General features: G+C 24.4%; 1 protein-coding gene across 1 annotated transcript in view; it reads right to left on the reverse strand.

Moving 5' to 3' along the window:
* Positions 1-16,725, reverse strand: part of LOC145831490 (high affinity cAMP-specific and IBMX-insensitive 3',5'-cyclic phosphodiesterase 8A-like) — a 49,340-nt gene that overhangs the window by 3,351 nt on the left and 29,264 nt on the right. The window contains exons 13-19 of the mRNA XM_082938763.1: positions 12,159-12,232; positions 9,661-9,883; positions 7,358-7,565; positions 6,467-6,665; positions 4,339-4,469; positions 2,085-2,171; positions 1,003-1,132 (exon numbers count right to left, since the gene is read on the reverse strand). Of these exons, the coding sequence (XP_082794889.1) occupies positions 1,003-1,132; positions 2,085-2,171; positions 4,339-4,469; positions 6,467-6,665; positions 7,358-7,565; positions 9,661-9,883; positions 12,159-12,232 (1,052 nt within the window). The remainder of the gene's footprint in view (positions 1-1,002; positions 1,133-2,084; positions 2,172-4,338; positions 4,470-6,466; positions 6,666-7,357; positions 7,566-9,660; positions 9,884-12,158; positions 12,233-16,725) is intronic.

Below are 16,725 nucleotides of genomic sequence, written 5' to 3' on the forward strand. Positions count from 1 at the left end.
TAAAAATGTAGTGAAGTATATCAAAGTAATTTACAATTTAAAAAAATGTAAAACTTAATTAATTGTTGATAATTGATAACACACATACTTGATTTTCAAAAATATAAAACTTATCAATTTATACTTCAAAACATTTTAAACTAAAAATATAATTTATTAAGTATGCTTTTATAAACGCACAAAAACCCACATATATTTATTCGACAAAATATTTGTAATTACCATTATAGAAATTTTTATTATGAAAAATAATGTTTTAACTGTATTAATAAATACGAAGCATGATATTAAAGGTAAATAACTAGAATGAGTGCAGCTACATAACAGCTATTTTTTTATCTTTTATAATTAATTTCAATTCCAATGGGTCTTCCGTATATGGGTGCACTATATACTGTACATATGTTTAGAAACAGTAATAAATTGTGTAAAAATAATTGTGTAAATGAATATAATATATGTGGTTTCAAGTTTACTTTTCAATTATCATATATCAGAAAAACTATTACCAACTCATTAAAAAAAAAATTTAACTATTTCATACGTTTAAGTTAATAGTTTAGTTATAAAACTTATAACTATAATATAACTAATCAACTGCGAACCTCCTACAAAATTTCTGAATATATCCAATAAGATATTCATATAAGACTAACAATAAAAATGTTAAGGTTGAAAATGTTATAAATAAAATGTGAGTTTGGTGAATAAAGAAAAACATGTCAAAAAAATGTTTGAAATTTAAAAACATATCTAGGAACAATTACTTAAGTTCAAACTTAATTTTATCTAAAAGTTTTATAAAAAAATCATATTAAGATTGGATTATGACTAAAGAAGTCATTTAAATTTTTATTTATTTTTTGTCAACTTAAAACTAATGTAGTAAAAATTGTAAAGACACTGACTTGAAACGACATTCTATTTAAAATTAAAAAGACATCTTAATCCTTCGCTAAAATTTACATTTTAAATAACTAAATCAAAACCAATATAACTAACTTGATCAAGCACTGCTGAATTTGACTTGGTTACAATACTAATAAATTTGTTGACGTGTTCAAAATGTTTCGTCAGTTCTGTTGCTAAAACCATGTCGATCATAGACTGACGTAAAGTCAAAAATGAGTCTCTGTTTAAAACAGAAGATAAGTATTTTTTAATTTCTACAAAAATCAAAACTGCTTAAAAAATACTTAACCAAGTAAAAAACTAAAAAATCAAGGAAACTTATTAAAATTAGTAGTCTAGTAAAACAATAGAAAAATAATGAACATTTTACAATCACTCTTTAAATTGTTTTTACAGAAAAAAAAAGCTTTATTGCTTAAGTAAGTAATGTCGACAATAAACAAACTGTGTTTTCATTTACAAAAAATAAGATATAAAAAGTTTATTAAAACCAGAATTTCAAAACTAAACGTAGGACTCATAATTATTGTAAAAAATAAACTATAAAGCTCAATTTTCCTGGTTAATATTTTTTGCTCATATTTAAAACCCCTTGAAAAAAATGTAGGGTAAAAACTTAAATGATTCAAAACTCATAATAAATTGATGAGATTTTCGATTTCAGTTTAATATTATTTTAAGTGATAAATTAACAAATATATACTAATTTGATTAGTATATAAACTTGTAGGAATACTGTTCCAAAGTTGTAAGAATTCAAATTAAAACTTTACACAGATTCATAGAACATTTATTTTTTGATCTAATCTATTCTACTTATCATATATAAACATTCCTGAAATCCTTAATTAAACCTTCTATAAAAAAATTTTCACTTGCGTCGTTAGAGAGAAGAAAACACAAAGTAAATGTCCAGAGGCAAAAGTTTTAAGTCAGTTATATGTTAAATCTAGCGTGACTGAACATTTATCACTTGACATAATTCAACAACAAGCACGAAGCACGATATCAGTTGAATACATTGGCGCTTTTTTAAATATTGGTATAAATTTTTCATCCAGTATTAAACTGCATTGGTTCGCAAATGTGAAAATACTTTCGTTAAACGAAAATATTTTAGAACAAAACAAAAATTTAAAAATTTAAACTGTTTGAATATAATAAAAAGTAACCTTGGCATATTCTTGAAAATGTTTGCTTTTTCATCGTTTACAGTAAATTTAAATGCCGATGCAGCATGATGCATTTCCAGAACGGCTCTGTCGTAAAAATAAACCCTTAAAATCAAACGAAAATATACCATAACACCTAAATTGAAAAAAATTATAAACTTATAAGATTACATTAAAAGTATTTAATGATCTATTTTATTTATTTACTTTTTATTAGTATAAAACAGATAATAAACTCTTAAAACTTTGTATAGTAATATCATAAATCTATGCTTTATACACAAAGCAGAATAACTGCAAAAACATCTTCTGATTGTGAATATTCAAACTTTATAAATGATAAAAGACAAGTTTTAATATAATCTTTAGTTTTTTGTAAAATACGTTCTACAACTTTTAATAAACATTATACAAACTTTTTAATAACTAAAGGTGCACAATTTTGTAAGTGTTTTGTCAATAAGTTTAGCGTATAAAGGTTTGTAGACTTATTTTTTCCAACAAACTTAAGCTATTTTAAGATAAAAATTATTAAAAGTAAAAGTTTTTATTTCATAAACAGTTAAGTTATACTAATTTTTTTTTTTTTTAAGTTTTATAAATATTTATGAATGAAATACTTTAATATCAAAATTATGGCTAATATAAATTGTCGTTGAGAAGTTGCATTGCTAAATATTTCCCTTAAACACATTTTGATAAGTAACTGTTTAATGTTATGAAAAACATGACGTAAGAAATATAGCATGCAAAGTTATACCAGCAGTTGAACAAGTTCAAAACACACTTAATGCTTTTAAACGACTAACTACTTAGTAATGTGGAAAATAAAACACGAGAACAATTTGGTTAATCGTGATCTATGTGTGTCAAAAAATTAAACTACAATAACAATAATATATATATAAGAATAAGGTATAAAACCAACGTTGCATCTGTATTTACTCAAAGTATATTTCAGCATTGGGTATATTCAAAAATGTTTTAAGAAATTATACTGTTATTTTATAAAAATATTACTTTTCGTAAAAACATTAGAAAAATAGCAACTGAAAGCGTATCTATAGAACAAGTTTACATTGAAATAAACTGGAACTTTTTAAAACAGTTAATATATTTTTAAAACTTTATATATTTTTCAAAAAATAAAAAACAAACGCCAAGGTATGTATGACTTAACAAATAATAATATTATGACAATGCATGTAAATATAAACTAAGACTTTTTATATAAGCATAAAGCCCATATCATACAACTTTATATTTTTAAATAAAAACTTTTTTTTTTTTAATATATTTTCATAGTTTTTGATTTGCTAAAACTAAAAAAAAAATTTAAAGTTCTAAAAATAATAAAACTCGCCAGAGTTATACGTCTGTTATATGACAGTTAGAAGTCATAACTTAGTGGTAACGAGACAATATACAATTTTTTTTTTAATATATCGTAATACTAAACTTTACCCATAACAGGGTTGCCACTGATTTTTGGCAAATTTTCTCCAGGTTTATAAAATTGCTTGTTTTTGGGTCTATTTTTTTGTTTAAAATTTTGTTTAAAAACTGCGTTAAATAGTATAAAACATAGAATAGATACTGTAAAGCTATTTTAAACCTGTTTAAGAAAAAAATTTGATGATGACAAAAAATTTTATCTGTATGATAGATTTTTTGTATCATATCGAAATTTTACTACTTAACATGTACAAAATCATTTAAAATTCCAGGTTTTTTAGCTTAAATTGTCAAATTCCAGGTTTTTCCAGGATTTCAGATTTTGTGGTAAGCCATTAGGACTTGTATATTTAATGATTCCTAAATACTAAAATTAATGAAGTTTGTTTTAAGAAAGAATAAGAATAATAAAAATAAAAAATATTTTATTAGTTTACTGGTTTTATAAAAAAGAATGTTAAGGAAATAATTGTTCAAAAACACCTTAAACTTTAAAGTTAAAAAAATAAAGTTGAAATGTATGTGATCTATGAAATCTTTCAACTTGAATAGTTACAGGAAATCGAGAAAAGCTTATCGTTTTTGTTTATATCATTTAATAAAATACTATCAAACTTATACAATAATGTATTGAGAAGTAATGATTTTAGACGGTTTTTATTTATTTTAACAAATTAATGTTAAAGAACTTTAACTTACAACAGTTAAAAAAGACATCAAAAAAAAGTCAGTTCCAACTTTTTTTTCCACTACAACTGCTAGAACTTTAGTTAAAACAAAACAAGTTATTAAAACAAACGTGTCATTGTAAAGAAGTGCGAGCGGATCCGATGTGTTTATGAGAAAAGCGTTTGTCCTGCCCGGGTGATCAACGTCGTGAATAATTGCTGCTAACAAAATTGCCGCCTGGTCATGTGGATCCATCCAACTCTGATTGTAAGTATGTGATGTTTTTAATATTAAGTAGTTATGCTTAAAATATTGTTTTTTTTTTAAATACAATACTGTATAGTTATTTGCCTTAACTAAAAAATAATGCTCAATTTACTGGGACGTAAAGAGCTTATTTTTTTCAAGTACAATACTCAAAATTTTCAAAAAAATTATATAAGCTTTACTTTAAAGTACTATTGTAAATATTAATGAACTATGTTTTTTATACTTTTTGAATTAGTTTTGCACTGAAAAAAATATCATAATTAGTTTTACATTTCAATTGCATTTAACTCATATGAATTGTCGAAACACACTTTTAAATAAAAACAAATTTTGTCTTTTATCGCCAGTAGTAAAATTTAAGAGTCACAATCAATCTTTAACGTTTTAAGAAACCGTTTTAAATAAAAAAGTTATTTTTATTTAACAAAAAAATCTACAAATTTATTAGTATTCGTTATATTGCCTAAAGTACTTTCAAATTCTTCTTCAGTAGGCAATTAGAACTGATTAATTCAAAATTTTCTTGCATATAAAAGTAAAAAAAAAAGGATTTTATGACGCAACTATAAATCAAGTTTTAAGGTAAACTTTGTTTTAAAAGCCTGTCTTTTAAAAGTTTTTCAAATAGTAAATATTATTAGCATCTCTAGTTTAAACTCGCAAAAACTAAATGAAAAAAAAAAAAAAAAAAAATGAAACAAAATCAAATCAAAGACAAAGGACTAAATGAAATTAAATTGTTAAATTTTGATGTGTTTGACTTAATGTTTTATAATACTTTAAAATGTAAAATCAAAATAAAAATAGTAATAAAAATAGTAATCGAGCTTATTGTTGGTAGAAGTGAAAAAAAAAAAAAAAAAAAGAATATAAACATAATAAATAAGTCGATAAAAGTAGTAGTGTGTATTACCTTAACTTGTTAAGATATTTAGAAATGTATAATCAAAAAACTTTATAAACATTGTTTGTTTATAAATATTGTTTATAAAGTTTTTTGATTATACATTTCTAAATATCTTAACTTTAAAATCTAAAATCTTAATAAAAATAGTAATAAAAATAGTAATCGAGCTTATTGTTGGTAGAAGTGAAAAAAAAAAAAAAAAAAGAATATAAACATAATAAATAAGTCAATAAAAGTAGTAGTGCGTATTACCTTAACTTGTTAAGATATTTAGAAATGTATAATCAAAAAACTTTATAAACATTGTTTGTTTATAAATATTGTTTATAAAGTTTTTTGATTATACATTTCTAAATATCTTAACAAGTTAAGGTAATACACACTACTACTTTTATCGACTTATTTATTATGATTATTTACTATATTTATTTTTGATTTTTTAACTTCTACCAACAATAAGCTCGATTACTATTTTTATTACTATTTTTATTTTGATTTTACATTTTAAAGTATTTTAAAACATTAAGTCAAACACATCAAAGTTTAACAATTTAATTTCATTTAGTCCTTTGTCTTTGATTTGATTTTATTTCATCTTTTTTTTTTTTTTTTCATTTAGCTTTTGCGAGTTTAAACTAAAGATGCTAATAATATTTACTATTTGAAAAACTTTTAAAAGACAGGCTTTTAAAACAAAGTTTACCTTAAAACTTGATTTATAGTTACGTCATAATATCCTTTTTTTTTAACTTTTATGTGCAAGAAAATTTTGAATTAATCAGTTCTAATTGCTTACTGAAGAAGAATTTGAAAGTACTTTAGGCAATATAACGAATACTAATAAATTTGTAGATATTTTTGTTAAATAAAAAATAACTTTTTTATCTAAAACGATTTTGATAAAGACAAAAAAATCACGAAGAACAACACACAACCAAGGGAAGATTTGAGACACTTAAAACTAAAATATTCTTACGTTTTAAGAAAGATACGTTTTTATATTAGTGCACAATGTATCACTGCAAAAGCTGGTAGTGCTTTTATTGAAAACAAACCAGCTGAAAACAATTACGAAACGCACTTGCAAACGGTCCTTGGTGAGAAAATACGCGGTGGCGTGGAGGACGTCGGCGGCGTGAGTCGAGTTGTGGTAGGGATTGCTGGCGTGGTACTTGGCTTCGATGCTTCGCAGCCACGCGTGCATGGTGTTTTGAGAGCACTGAAGAACGCTGCACACGTTAAACTTGTTCAATGCATGCATTCCTACGTGAACCAGCGGCCTAATAAAATAAGCATATGAGTAATTATTTTTTACAGCATAAGTAAGGAAAACTATATAACTTAAAGCTTATTTGTGAAAGTAAATAAAATACGTTTTTCGATTGAGTTATAATAAGACTAACATAAATGTTTAAAATAACTAAGAGATAATGTTTTTATTATGCAAGTAAATCCATATATTATAAACTTTGTAAATTTTATAAGACTTAGATTATTTTTTTAATAGTTTTAAAATGTTCATAGTTATATTGAAACTTTTCAGACATTTATAATTTAAAACTTAAGCCTGTAAACTATTTTTTCTTATTAAAAAAGGTCAATATATGAACTCCAACTTTTTAATAAGCATTTCAATACTTTGATATGCCGGTATTTGTTAGTTTATAATAACAAAATACTTTTTATCATTATATAATAGGAATATAATTTTTTCGTTAATTAATTTTACGTCAGTAACACTATTTTTCAAGTAATTAAAGTATATATATATAAAGTATTTTTTAACTATGTAAAATCATATTATTATATTTTTGTTAGTGTTGCTGAAATTACATAAAGCTTTCAATTATGATCAATTTTTTATAAAAACTGCTAGAAAATAAAAATCCTAACTAAACAAACTAAAACTGTATTTACCAATTTAAAGCTATTTGAGAAATGTGTGCAATAAAACAGAGCGTTTCAAACGAACGTTTTCAAAGTTATTCTTTCAAGCTCGAAAATGTTGTAGTCCCAGCTTTCAAAACTCTGCAAATACTTGTCGTACGAATTGTCCCAGCTCGCTTCTTTTTCCTTCTCATTCTCCACCGGCTCATCTTCTTCTTGCAGCGTGTCATCGGATGTAATGGAGGGAATACCGACTAAGTTGTGCTGCTGATTTGACAACAAACCGCTGACGCCTGAGCAATGAAAACAAAACGGGTTAGTACTACTGAACTAAAAGCTAATATTGTTTTTAGTTTCAGTAGAAACTACATTTCTGTTATTTTTATTTACACAACATCAAAATTGGCGTTTAATAAAAGTATGAAGAACGCGTGTGGATATATTTTAACTCTACGTTTTTTAAATAAAAACTTAAAAATTATCTTATTTAAACTTAATTTACTTGTAGCTTAAACTAGTGTTAATTTTACAAATGAAGTCGAGATTAAAATATACTTAAAAAACAATAATGTTTTTACAATAGTTTTAAGTAGCATTATCAATTAAAAATTTTAAAAGTAAATATTGTAAAAAATCAAATATAAAACAACAGTATTTTTTCATAATCAAGTAAACTACATAAAACAATTTAATACTTAAAAGTGATTCTTATACTTATTTAAGTTAAGTTGCCATTATTTGAAAAAAAATAGTTAAATTATTCTGTTAGTATTTCTTCGCTAGTGCTTATTACGTTTACCCTAAAAAAATAGCTTTAGTTAAGTGTTATAAATCTTACAAACTAAAAAAAAATCAGGCAAACTAACTAACAACATATCTGTTTTAATCAAGGTTGCAACTCCTTGAAAGAGAAAAATCAGCCTGAAAGACCAAAAACTAACCTAAGTTACATCAAACTAGCCTGAGTTTACGAGAATATTGGGAAAAAGAGTAGCGAGAGCATATAAATTGAATAACATGTTGTTAATCAAGCTTAAATACTTAAGAATGTCATATTAACAACAAAATTAATACATATCTAGAAGAATATTACTTGTCCAGGAATTTTTTTTAAAGTTATCAAAACTAGCATGAGGTCAAGGAGAAAATTCAAACCAGCCAGTTTTGCGCAAAAAACTTTAGACAAGCCTGACTTTTAAACTTAGTTAGATTGACACGTGTCTATTCTTAATGAATTAAGTGCAAAAAATATAAGTATAAAAACCGCAAGACTTAAACGAGATTCGTTTATAACGACGCTTTTAAAAAGGCAAATTTACACTTTGCTACGAAATTTTGGTCAAATCTCTGCGCCTGAGTTTTATGAAGCTTTTAACTAGCCTGAGTTATTCTAAAAGTGGGACAAGCCTGTTTAAAGCATGTTTTAAGACAATTTTATTTTAAACGATTGTTGAGTTATTTCCTATTTTTTTAACTAACTAATTAACTGTTATAGAAACTTTAAAGCTTGTAGCAACTCTTCTCATTTGAGTTATACGTAGAATTTACTTTAAAACTCAAGTTATAATGTGTTTAAAACTATAAATAAGTATAGAAATAAGTGGAGCGAATAACAGTTGATTTATGAAAAGTTAAAAATGTGATGATAATTTTTTTATATTAGTACACCGATAGAAATACTTTTCTCGAGAAACTTTGTAGTACAACCTTTGACTCAAAGGGTAACTAAGACCTATAATTGCTGCGCTTTTAAATCAAAATAACTGCTACTATAAAATGCAAACTCTATAGTAGAGTAAAATTTTACCAAAAATGTTAAACAAACTTCAGAGAAAATTAACTCTATATCCATAATTAATTTATTTAAACTAGCCTATTATTGTAAAGTAAAATCATAATAAGAGTCAGCCTGAGTTTTTTTTTTTAAGTTTCAAACCAGCATGAAATAGTAGCTAACCAAAGTTCACAAAAACAAACTGAACTGTTTTATTATAAAATTTTGTCTGAAAATATTCTATTTTACAATAACTTTGCAAAAAAAAATCTTAATATATCTCATATATGCATTTATTAGTACGTAAAAATGTGAGGTCTTAGCTTAATTCCAATTAATTTTTGAGATATAAACAACTAAATTTTAAAGTATTTGTCATATAAAAACTAGTTTCAAGAAGTATTTAAAGCTAATTTTCTTCTAAGGTATTTTAATCTCACTATACTAATACCTCTTTATTATTTAAATATTTATTTTTAAAGTTTATACCACTTATAAATTTTTTAACTAACACAACTTTTAATTAAAAGTAAAAATTAACAGTAAATAATATTGTAGTTTAGGTAAATAAAAAGTCTTATATCAAACTGATAGCTAAATAGAGTAAAACCAACTTTTGCTGATAACATTTTGACCACCAGAAGACCTACGATGGCCGAACGCGGGTCCAGTAACCAGCCCTTCAATAAGGTCGGACACCATCGGGTCTTGAGCTTTGTTTTGTAGATCGGCCGGAGAGTATAGTTCAGAATTCCTCAATATTTCTAATATCTGGTCCAGAACTTCCCCGACTGACGGTTGACTGTTGTGTTTCACGCGATCAATTAGATTGATAATCTGTAAGAAAAGCTTAATTGGAAAACTTAAGACTAATTTTTTAAAATAGACAAAAGCAACTTGAAAAAAAATAAATCAAATTCTTAAATAGAAAAACTAACTCTTAGACTGTTTTAGGAAAATTTACATTGAGTAATAAATAGTTATTTTAATCAAAAATAATAACAATTTATATTTATTTCGGAAAAGTATTTTTCGTGGTTAGATACAACATGATAATCGATTGACAAGAAAAATACTTACGCACTTTTTATAAATATACAATTAAATTACAGTCACCTGCCGCGTAACTTCGCACCCGCATAAATTTGTCTACCTATCAAGTTCAAACTAAATCAAAGTTTTTGTTTTTGGTAGATTGTTTTAAAATTAAAGTTTAAAAAAGACGATTATATCAAAAGACGATTATGATCTTCTAAACTCAAATTATAACCTTTAAAAGCATTGCAACTTTTATTGGGTTTTTCTTTGTTTACAAAACAAATAGAAAAGAATGTTTGTTTTTTTAGATGTATTTATATCATTATATAACTTAAATAAAATGTTCATTCTATATAAAACTACTCCTTTATTGTCCTTCAAAAGTAGACCTGATCTTCAGTCAGTTTATTAAGAAAAACTAATATAAATCAAAACGCACAAATCTTAAACAAAAGTTAGTAAACAACTGTTTCAGATAGAACGTAGTGTTTTATCTAGAATATGTGCTGGAACTTCTTAAGTTATAAATCTACTTATAGAAAAGAAACATTCTTTATTTGCAACTATTTCTGTTTTTTATCCCAGTATATTTAATTTATTGTTCTAGTTTAATAACCATACTTATTTTCTTAATTTTTATTGACTAAAACTGTACAATACATACAACATTTTTCAAATAGGTCTATTAATTATTAATTTGAATCCCAAGTAATAATCTTTAACGATTTTTCACACATAACATATATCGTCCATTCGAAAAAAACGCGGCAGTTAGCTGTACAGATTATACAAACAATAGCAAAACTTTTGATTGATCACATTAGAAAAACTTTAAATTGACCTATGTAGTTCAAATTATGATACCATTAAGAAATGCAAACAATTTTGTCACAAAAAACTTACATATTTGTTAAATTAAAAACAAGTAAAACAAAAGCAGTTTACGTTTTAAATTCAAAACTAAGTTAAAAGTCAATGTGCGAGAAAATAGACTATAATTCCCCAACCTGGTGATAATGTAATGTTGTCAAAAGTAATTTTATAACAATACCATAATAGTCACCAACAAAATTATCGTCAATCCTAAGAATAACGATTAGACTGTATTGTGCACTACTAAATCCTTATATTAAGTATTTTGAACATGATAGACAATTAAATATTTTTTTAAATCAAAACTACAAAGATATAATGGTATACTAACTATATTGTATAAGATAAAAGAAACTTTTAAATTGACAAAAATTCAAAAAACAAATTTCTTTATTTTTTCTTATCTTTGACTTTAATCATAAATTGATGAAATAGTTGAAGTGCATGAAATATTTAATAATATTTATTTAAAAAATAAAATCTTCACGAATCTCTACAGCTCATTAAACAAAAACAAACATTTTAAACATAATTTAAGTTTAGAAAATAAACTTTGTCGAAAAAAGATTAATAACTCTTTATGTTTATTTGATTCAGTGCATTGACGCACTTATTCCACCGGTATGACATCACAATGACGCAGTTTAAAACCTTTGAGCTATATTAATCAAAAAACTTGAGCGAAAATTTAAGAAATACAATGAAGTGCAGATCTATAAAAGTATTAAATATTCGGTAGTTTACAAATTGACTTCATAATTGTGTTATAAAAAAAAGTTAGAACAAAATTTACTTGGCTGTAATTAAAACACAGTAAATTTTTTTTAATTAACAAATATTTACAGTGTTTAATTTATTTGTTAAATTATTTCAGCTACTTTTTTATTCATCCTAAAGGGCACAACTTTTATTTGGTAACTTAAAAACAAACAGAGCGAACTGCTCGGAAATCAGTTTCTTATTCAAGCGTTCTTGCAACGGTTTACACATTTAAAAACTTAAACACTCAATATACAAGAAAATAAATTTTTGTTCAAAAATAAATAACACCACCACAAACTATATAAACTACCTTTGTAAAGTTTAAATTTAAAATAGAACTATTTTCGTATTTAAACACAAGACTATTTTCAATTTTTAAGTATGTTTGTGACAAAAAAAAACATTTAAATTATAAAACGTACATTTTAAGTTTTCTAACCTGTGTTATTGGAGCTTCAATTGCCATGGATTGAATTTTGGCGAGAGAATTTGCCCGATTGTGTTTGCAATCACCTACAAAAAACAGGAATTAATTTATACAACTTATTGCTTACGAATATTTTTGATAAAATTAGTTAATTTTAACACTTGATATTTACAGACACATCTGTTAGCGTAATAAAGAAAGAATACTGTTTAATTTATTATTATCATATATTCCAGTTAATTTATTTTTCTCGGATCTTTGTTAACAAACGTTATATTTTTAAACAGTTATAAATCAAATCTAAATAAGTTTTCAAAAATATCTATATATAAATTTATATTTCTTTGCAAAGTTACTTGAAGCTAATCCTGAAACTTTCATTTGAAGGACATTATTATTTTTGTAAAAAAAATACTTTGATCTCTTATGACCATAGATGTTTATGTTAAAAATAACTAAACCAAAATATTTATATAACTAATTAAAAAATACGTGTTAATTATTTCTCTAAATATAATTAATTGAGCTCATGTTACTTTAAAAGTGTTCAGTAAATGTATAAAATATACAGTTAAGTAACAAATTGTATAGATCGAAGTTAACCTGGATAACTAAGGAAATTTTTTGATAGACGAGTTTACTTTTTTGAACTACAATGATAAAACTACAACCGATAACTCTAAAACTATTATAATTTTTTATAGTAACTGTAGTTTAACTGCAATACTTAAAATCAAATGTTTGTAAACTCTTTTAAAGCTGCGCACAATAAATTGCTAAGAAAAAAAAACTTTGCAAACTAGGTAATTAAACAAATACCTTTTTTATACGAAACTTCTATTATAAGGGTTTAATTGTACAAACAAAAACGAAGTATGTTGGAACTTTTTAATAACTGAAGTCTAATAAAAATTATAAAAAGAGTTTGTATGTAATTAATAATACATACATTCAATATTCACAAAAAATCCTGTGCACAGTAAATTATTTCTATTTACACTACTGTAAACAGGCAAATACTTTGAAAAATACTTTATAAAGAGAGGCAGCAACAAATTGTGCTTTTTTTATATATCACTAAATTTAGTATTTTTTGTTGAAAATAGGTTATCGAAATACTACTTATACTTAACTAATACAGACTCAGAAATCTTACTAAGAGCTTCAGCAAAATGTAAATATTTTAATAAATTTTAACTTAAAACTTAAAGTGTAGAAATATAAATAATGAATTTCACCACATGACCAACAACAGCATCCGAGACAACCTACAATCGGTTTCGTCCTTTTTAGGACTCTTCAGGCATGCATAGTCGCATTTTGGTTGTATGGTGAACTTAATTTTTTATTATTGATGGCGCGAAACATCTCAACTTTGTTGATGATAACCGAAATAAGTACTACTTAAAGTAGATATCAAATTTTTTCCATATTTTTGAATATACAAGTTTTTTAGCTCATTGTTAGTTTAGAACTAAATTTAAGGTTAACAATGGTATAAAAAATATTTAAAAGAGACTGTAATATCTTAAAATATGTTTTTCAATAAAAAAATGAATTTAAAAAAAATTGTTTATGATGGATTTTTCAAACCTAGTCTAAGTTTTGTTATTTAACATGTAAAAATTGTATAAAATTCATGTTTTTCTAGGTTTTTTAGTGATATTTGTTCAAAAAGATCTTTCAGTCTTTTTTTTTTAATTTCTCAAATTCAAGGTTTTTTGTTTGAACTGTCAAATTCCAGGTATTTCCAAGTTTCTTTTTTTTTTTTGCTAACCCTGGTAACAGTAAAAAAAATTCAGTAATTAAAGATTATAACAAAAAATACATTTTTTGATCTACTAAAATCTCAGATGAATCATTATAAGTTACTTTAAAACTTTTAAGTAAAAAAAATGTTCATGCAAAATATGTTTTTTCATATCATGTACTCCGTTATAAAAAACTATGATTAAAAACAAAACATTTCTTATTAAAAGTAATCTTAAAAAGTATACTGCAGTTCAAATTAATTCCAAATCTTCTGCATCAATTTTTTTTTTTTCAAGTAAATGGCTATTTACTACTTTACTTCTTTTTAAAACTTGAAAGTTGCACTAAGTTTTTAAAAAGATTTCAAACCTGATTTATAACGTCTTTTCATGAACTTTTATGATGTTTTGAAAGTGTTCGAATTCAATATATCCTCACTTAAACGTTTAGCAGATATTAACAACTCTTAACAAATTTAAAAATTTAGAAATATAATACTAAATTTGAAGAGTTAATTAAAAACTATTTCTGTACAAAAAGTTTAGAACTAAATCAAAACAAACACAAAAACACTTAACCTAAGTTTAAAACACTTAATGAATTTTCTAAACAACGAAAAATGCTAGCTCAAATTCAGTAAATCACAAAATTACGCAAGCAACTACTTTATAAAAGCTACTTCAAAGTAACTGCAAAAAATAGCTTCATCGAAGTTATCTATCGAATTTTTAATGACGATAAGTATTAGCAATTAAAACTAATTAAGAGGTACTTATACTTAAAAAATCTCGTTTAAACATAAACCATCACAAAAGAACTCTACCACATAAGAAAAATAAAGTACGAGTGAGAATTGTGAAGAGAAAAAGTATAAACGGAACAAGGGTTCTAAAAGCAAGAAAACTCGATATTTATTTTTTCTACTAGTTTTTGTGTGGTAAACATTTAGCGCACGCGTGCGCAGCTCACTAGATAAATATTTGCTTGCAATAAACTTGTTTTTTATTTCAATTTATCTACAAAGAACTGTACTTTTACTGCTGCGTTTTACTTGACTTTAAACAGACTTTTTATATGTAATAATATTAAAAAACAAATGAGACTGTGCCTTTTAGTTTTCAAAACTATTTTGAGCTCTTAGACTTGTGATCATGGTAGAAAGAGTAAATATAATAAACTTTTAACAATAGTTCTTTATCTATTTTAATCATTAAAAATATAAATATTTTTTTAGCTTCAGCATTTAGTAAAAAAGTATAAACCTTTCTGTAATAACAGTTTTATAAATTATCTCGATGACAAACTTATAACTAAATTATATCATATGATAACATGTTTAACATCTTATTTTAAACTTAATTGTGTTATTCAATACTTATTTTTAGTTTTTACCAAAACTAAAATGGTAAATTTATTTGAACAACTTTAAATAGGAATTTTCTTTAAAATTCGTACAAGCAAGATATGGTAGATATTTTGTTACACATATTTAACAAATATACTTTGTTAAGAGTAACTAACTTTTTACTAAAATATTTTTAAAATTGTTCCGTCACTTAATTGAAATAAACTTTTAATTTTTCATATTATGACTTCAAGTATAAAACAATTCATAGCTCAGTTAGTGGTTAGCTTAAATAAGTGAAAGTAAAATACACAGAAAATTTACAGCGAAAATATTGAAACAGATTTAAAAGTTCAAGGAAAACTTCTGAAAGTTCTGTAACTTTCACATATTTTAGAATTTTATACTAGTAAGAGCAGATTTATTAAAAACTTAATTTTCAATTCCTACGTTATAATTTAAGTCTAATTTTAATGTTGTATATAATTCTAAATCGTTGACTGTGGTAATAGTTTGTGGTGATAGGAAGCACCTAGCTAATAAAAGGCTTAACTAAAAGTTTATAACTTTTTTGGGCATTTAATTAATTTCTTTAAAAAACTTCACTGGTACAATAAAGTTTTTTTTTATGAGTTAGTATCTTAACTAAACAAATTTCTTAACTAACCTAATAAGATGATGTAAGTTATTTAATAAAACAAATAAACTAGGTAAAATAACTTTAAATAACTATTAACCTAAAAATAATTACTACTTTTGCCTTATAGTAAAACAATAAGAGAAGTCTTCTTTATTGAATCATAAAGAATAAAATAAAACTTAACCTTATGCCATTTAACGTGTTATACAAAAATAACTAAGTGTATCACCAAGTAAAATAACTATGTTTAAAACTAATATTTCAGCATGTTTTAGTCAAGATCAAAAGGCAGTTATGATCTAATTTATTTCTATTATTGTAATAATACGATTACACTTAGCTTTACTAAATTTTATTTATTTGAAAAAGGTAAACACCTTATAAGGTTTAACTACGCATTTTTTTTATCTATTTTCATTCAAAAACTTAGAGAAGCAAAGTAAAATGTACTCCCCGCTTCAGTAAGTAGGCTTTTTTTTAAACTTCTGTTCCAAAACTATAAAAATACATTTATTTTAACGTTTATTGGGTTTCTAAAAAATCTATTTGCATTAACATTTCTAAAGAGTATGCATGAAGCTGCGAACTTTAATTATTGTTATTAACAAAAAACACGTTAAGATATATTTCGTAAAATAATTTGTTCATGTTTTTTTACTGTAACAACCTTGTAAATAATTATTAATACTTTACTCTTAAATATAAAATATGATAAAGATTATTACTTAATAAAACAAGTTTACAGTGTTAAAAAATAATACAATACATGCTTACATTAATTTATGGGAAAATTATAATTGTATTATTTTTTTTAAGTTGCAAAACCTATTTTTGAATCTCTC

This window comes from Thalia democratica, chromosome 3 (assembly GCF_965202585.1).
Source record: "Thalia democratica chromosome 3, ktThaDemo2.hap1.1, whole genome shotgun sequence".
Taxonomy (NCBI): Eukaryota; Metazoa; Chordata; class Thaliacea; order Salpida; family Salpidae; genus Thalia; species Thalia democratica.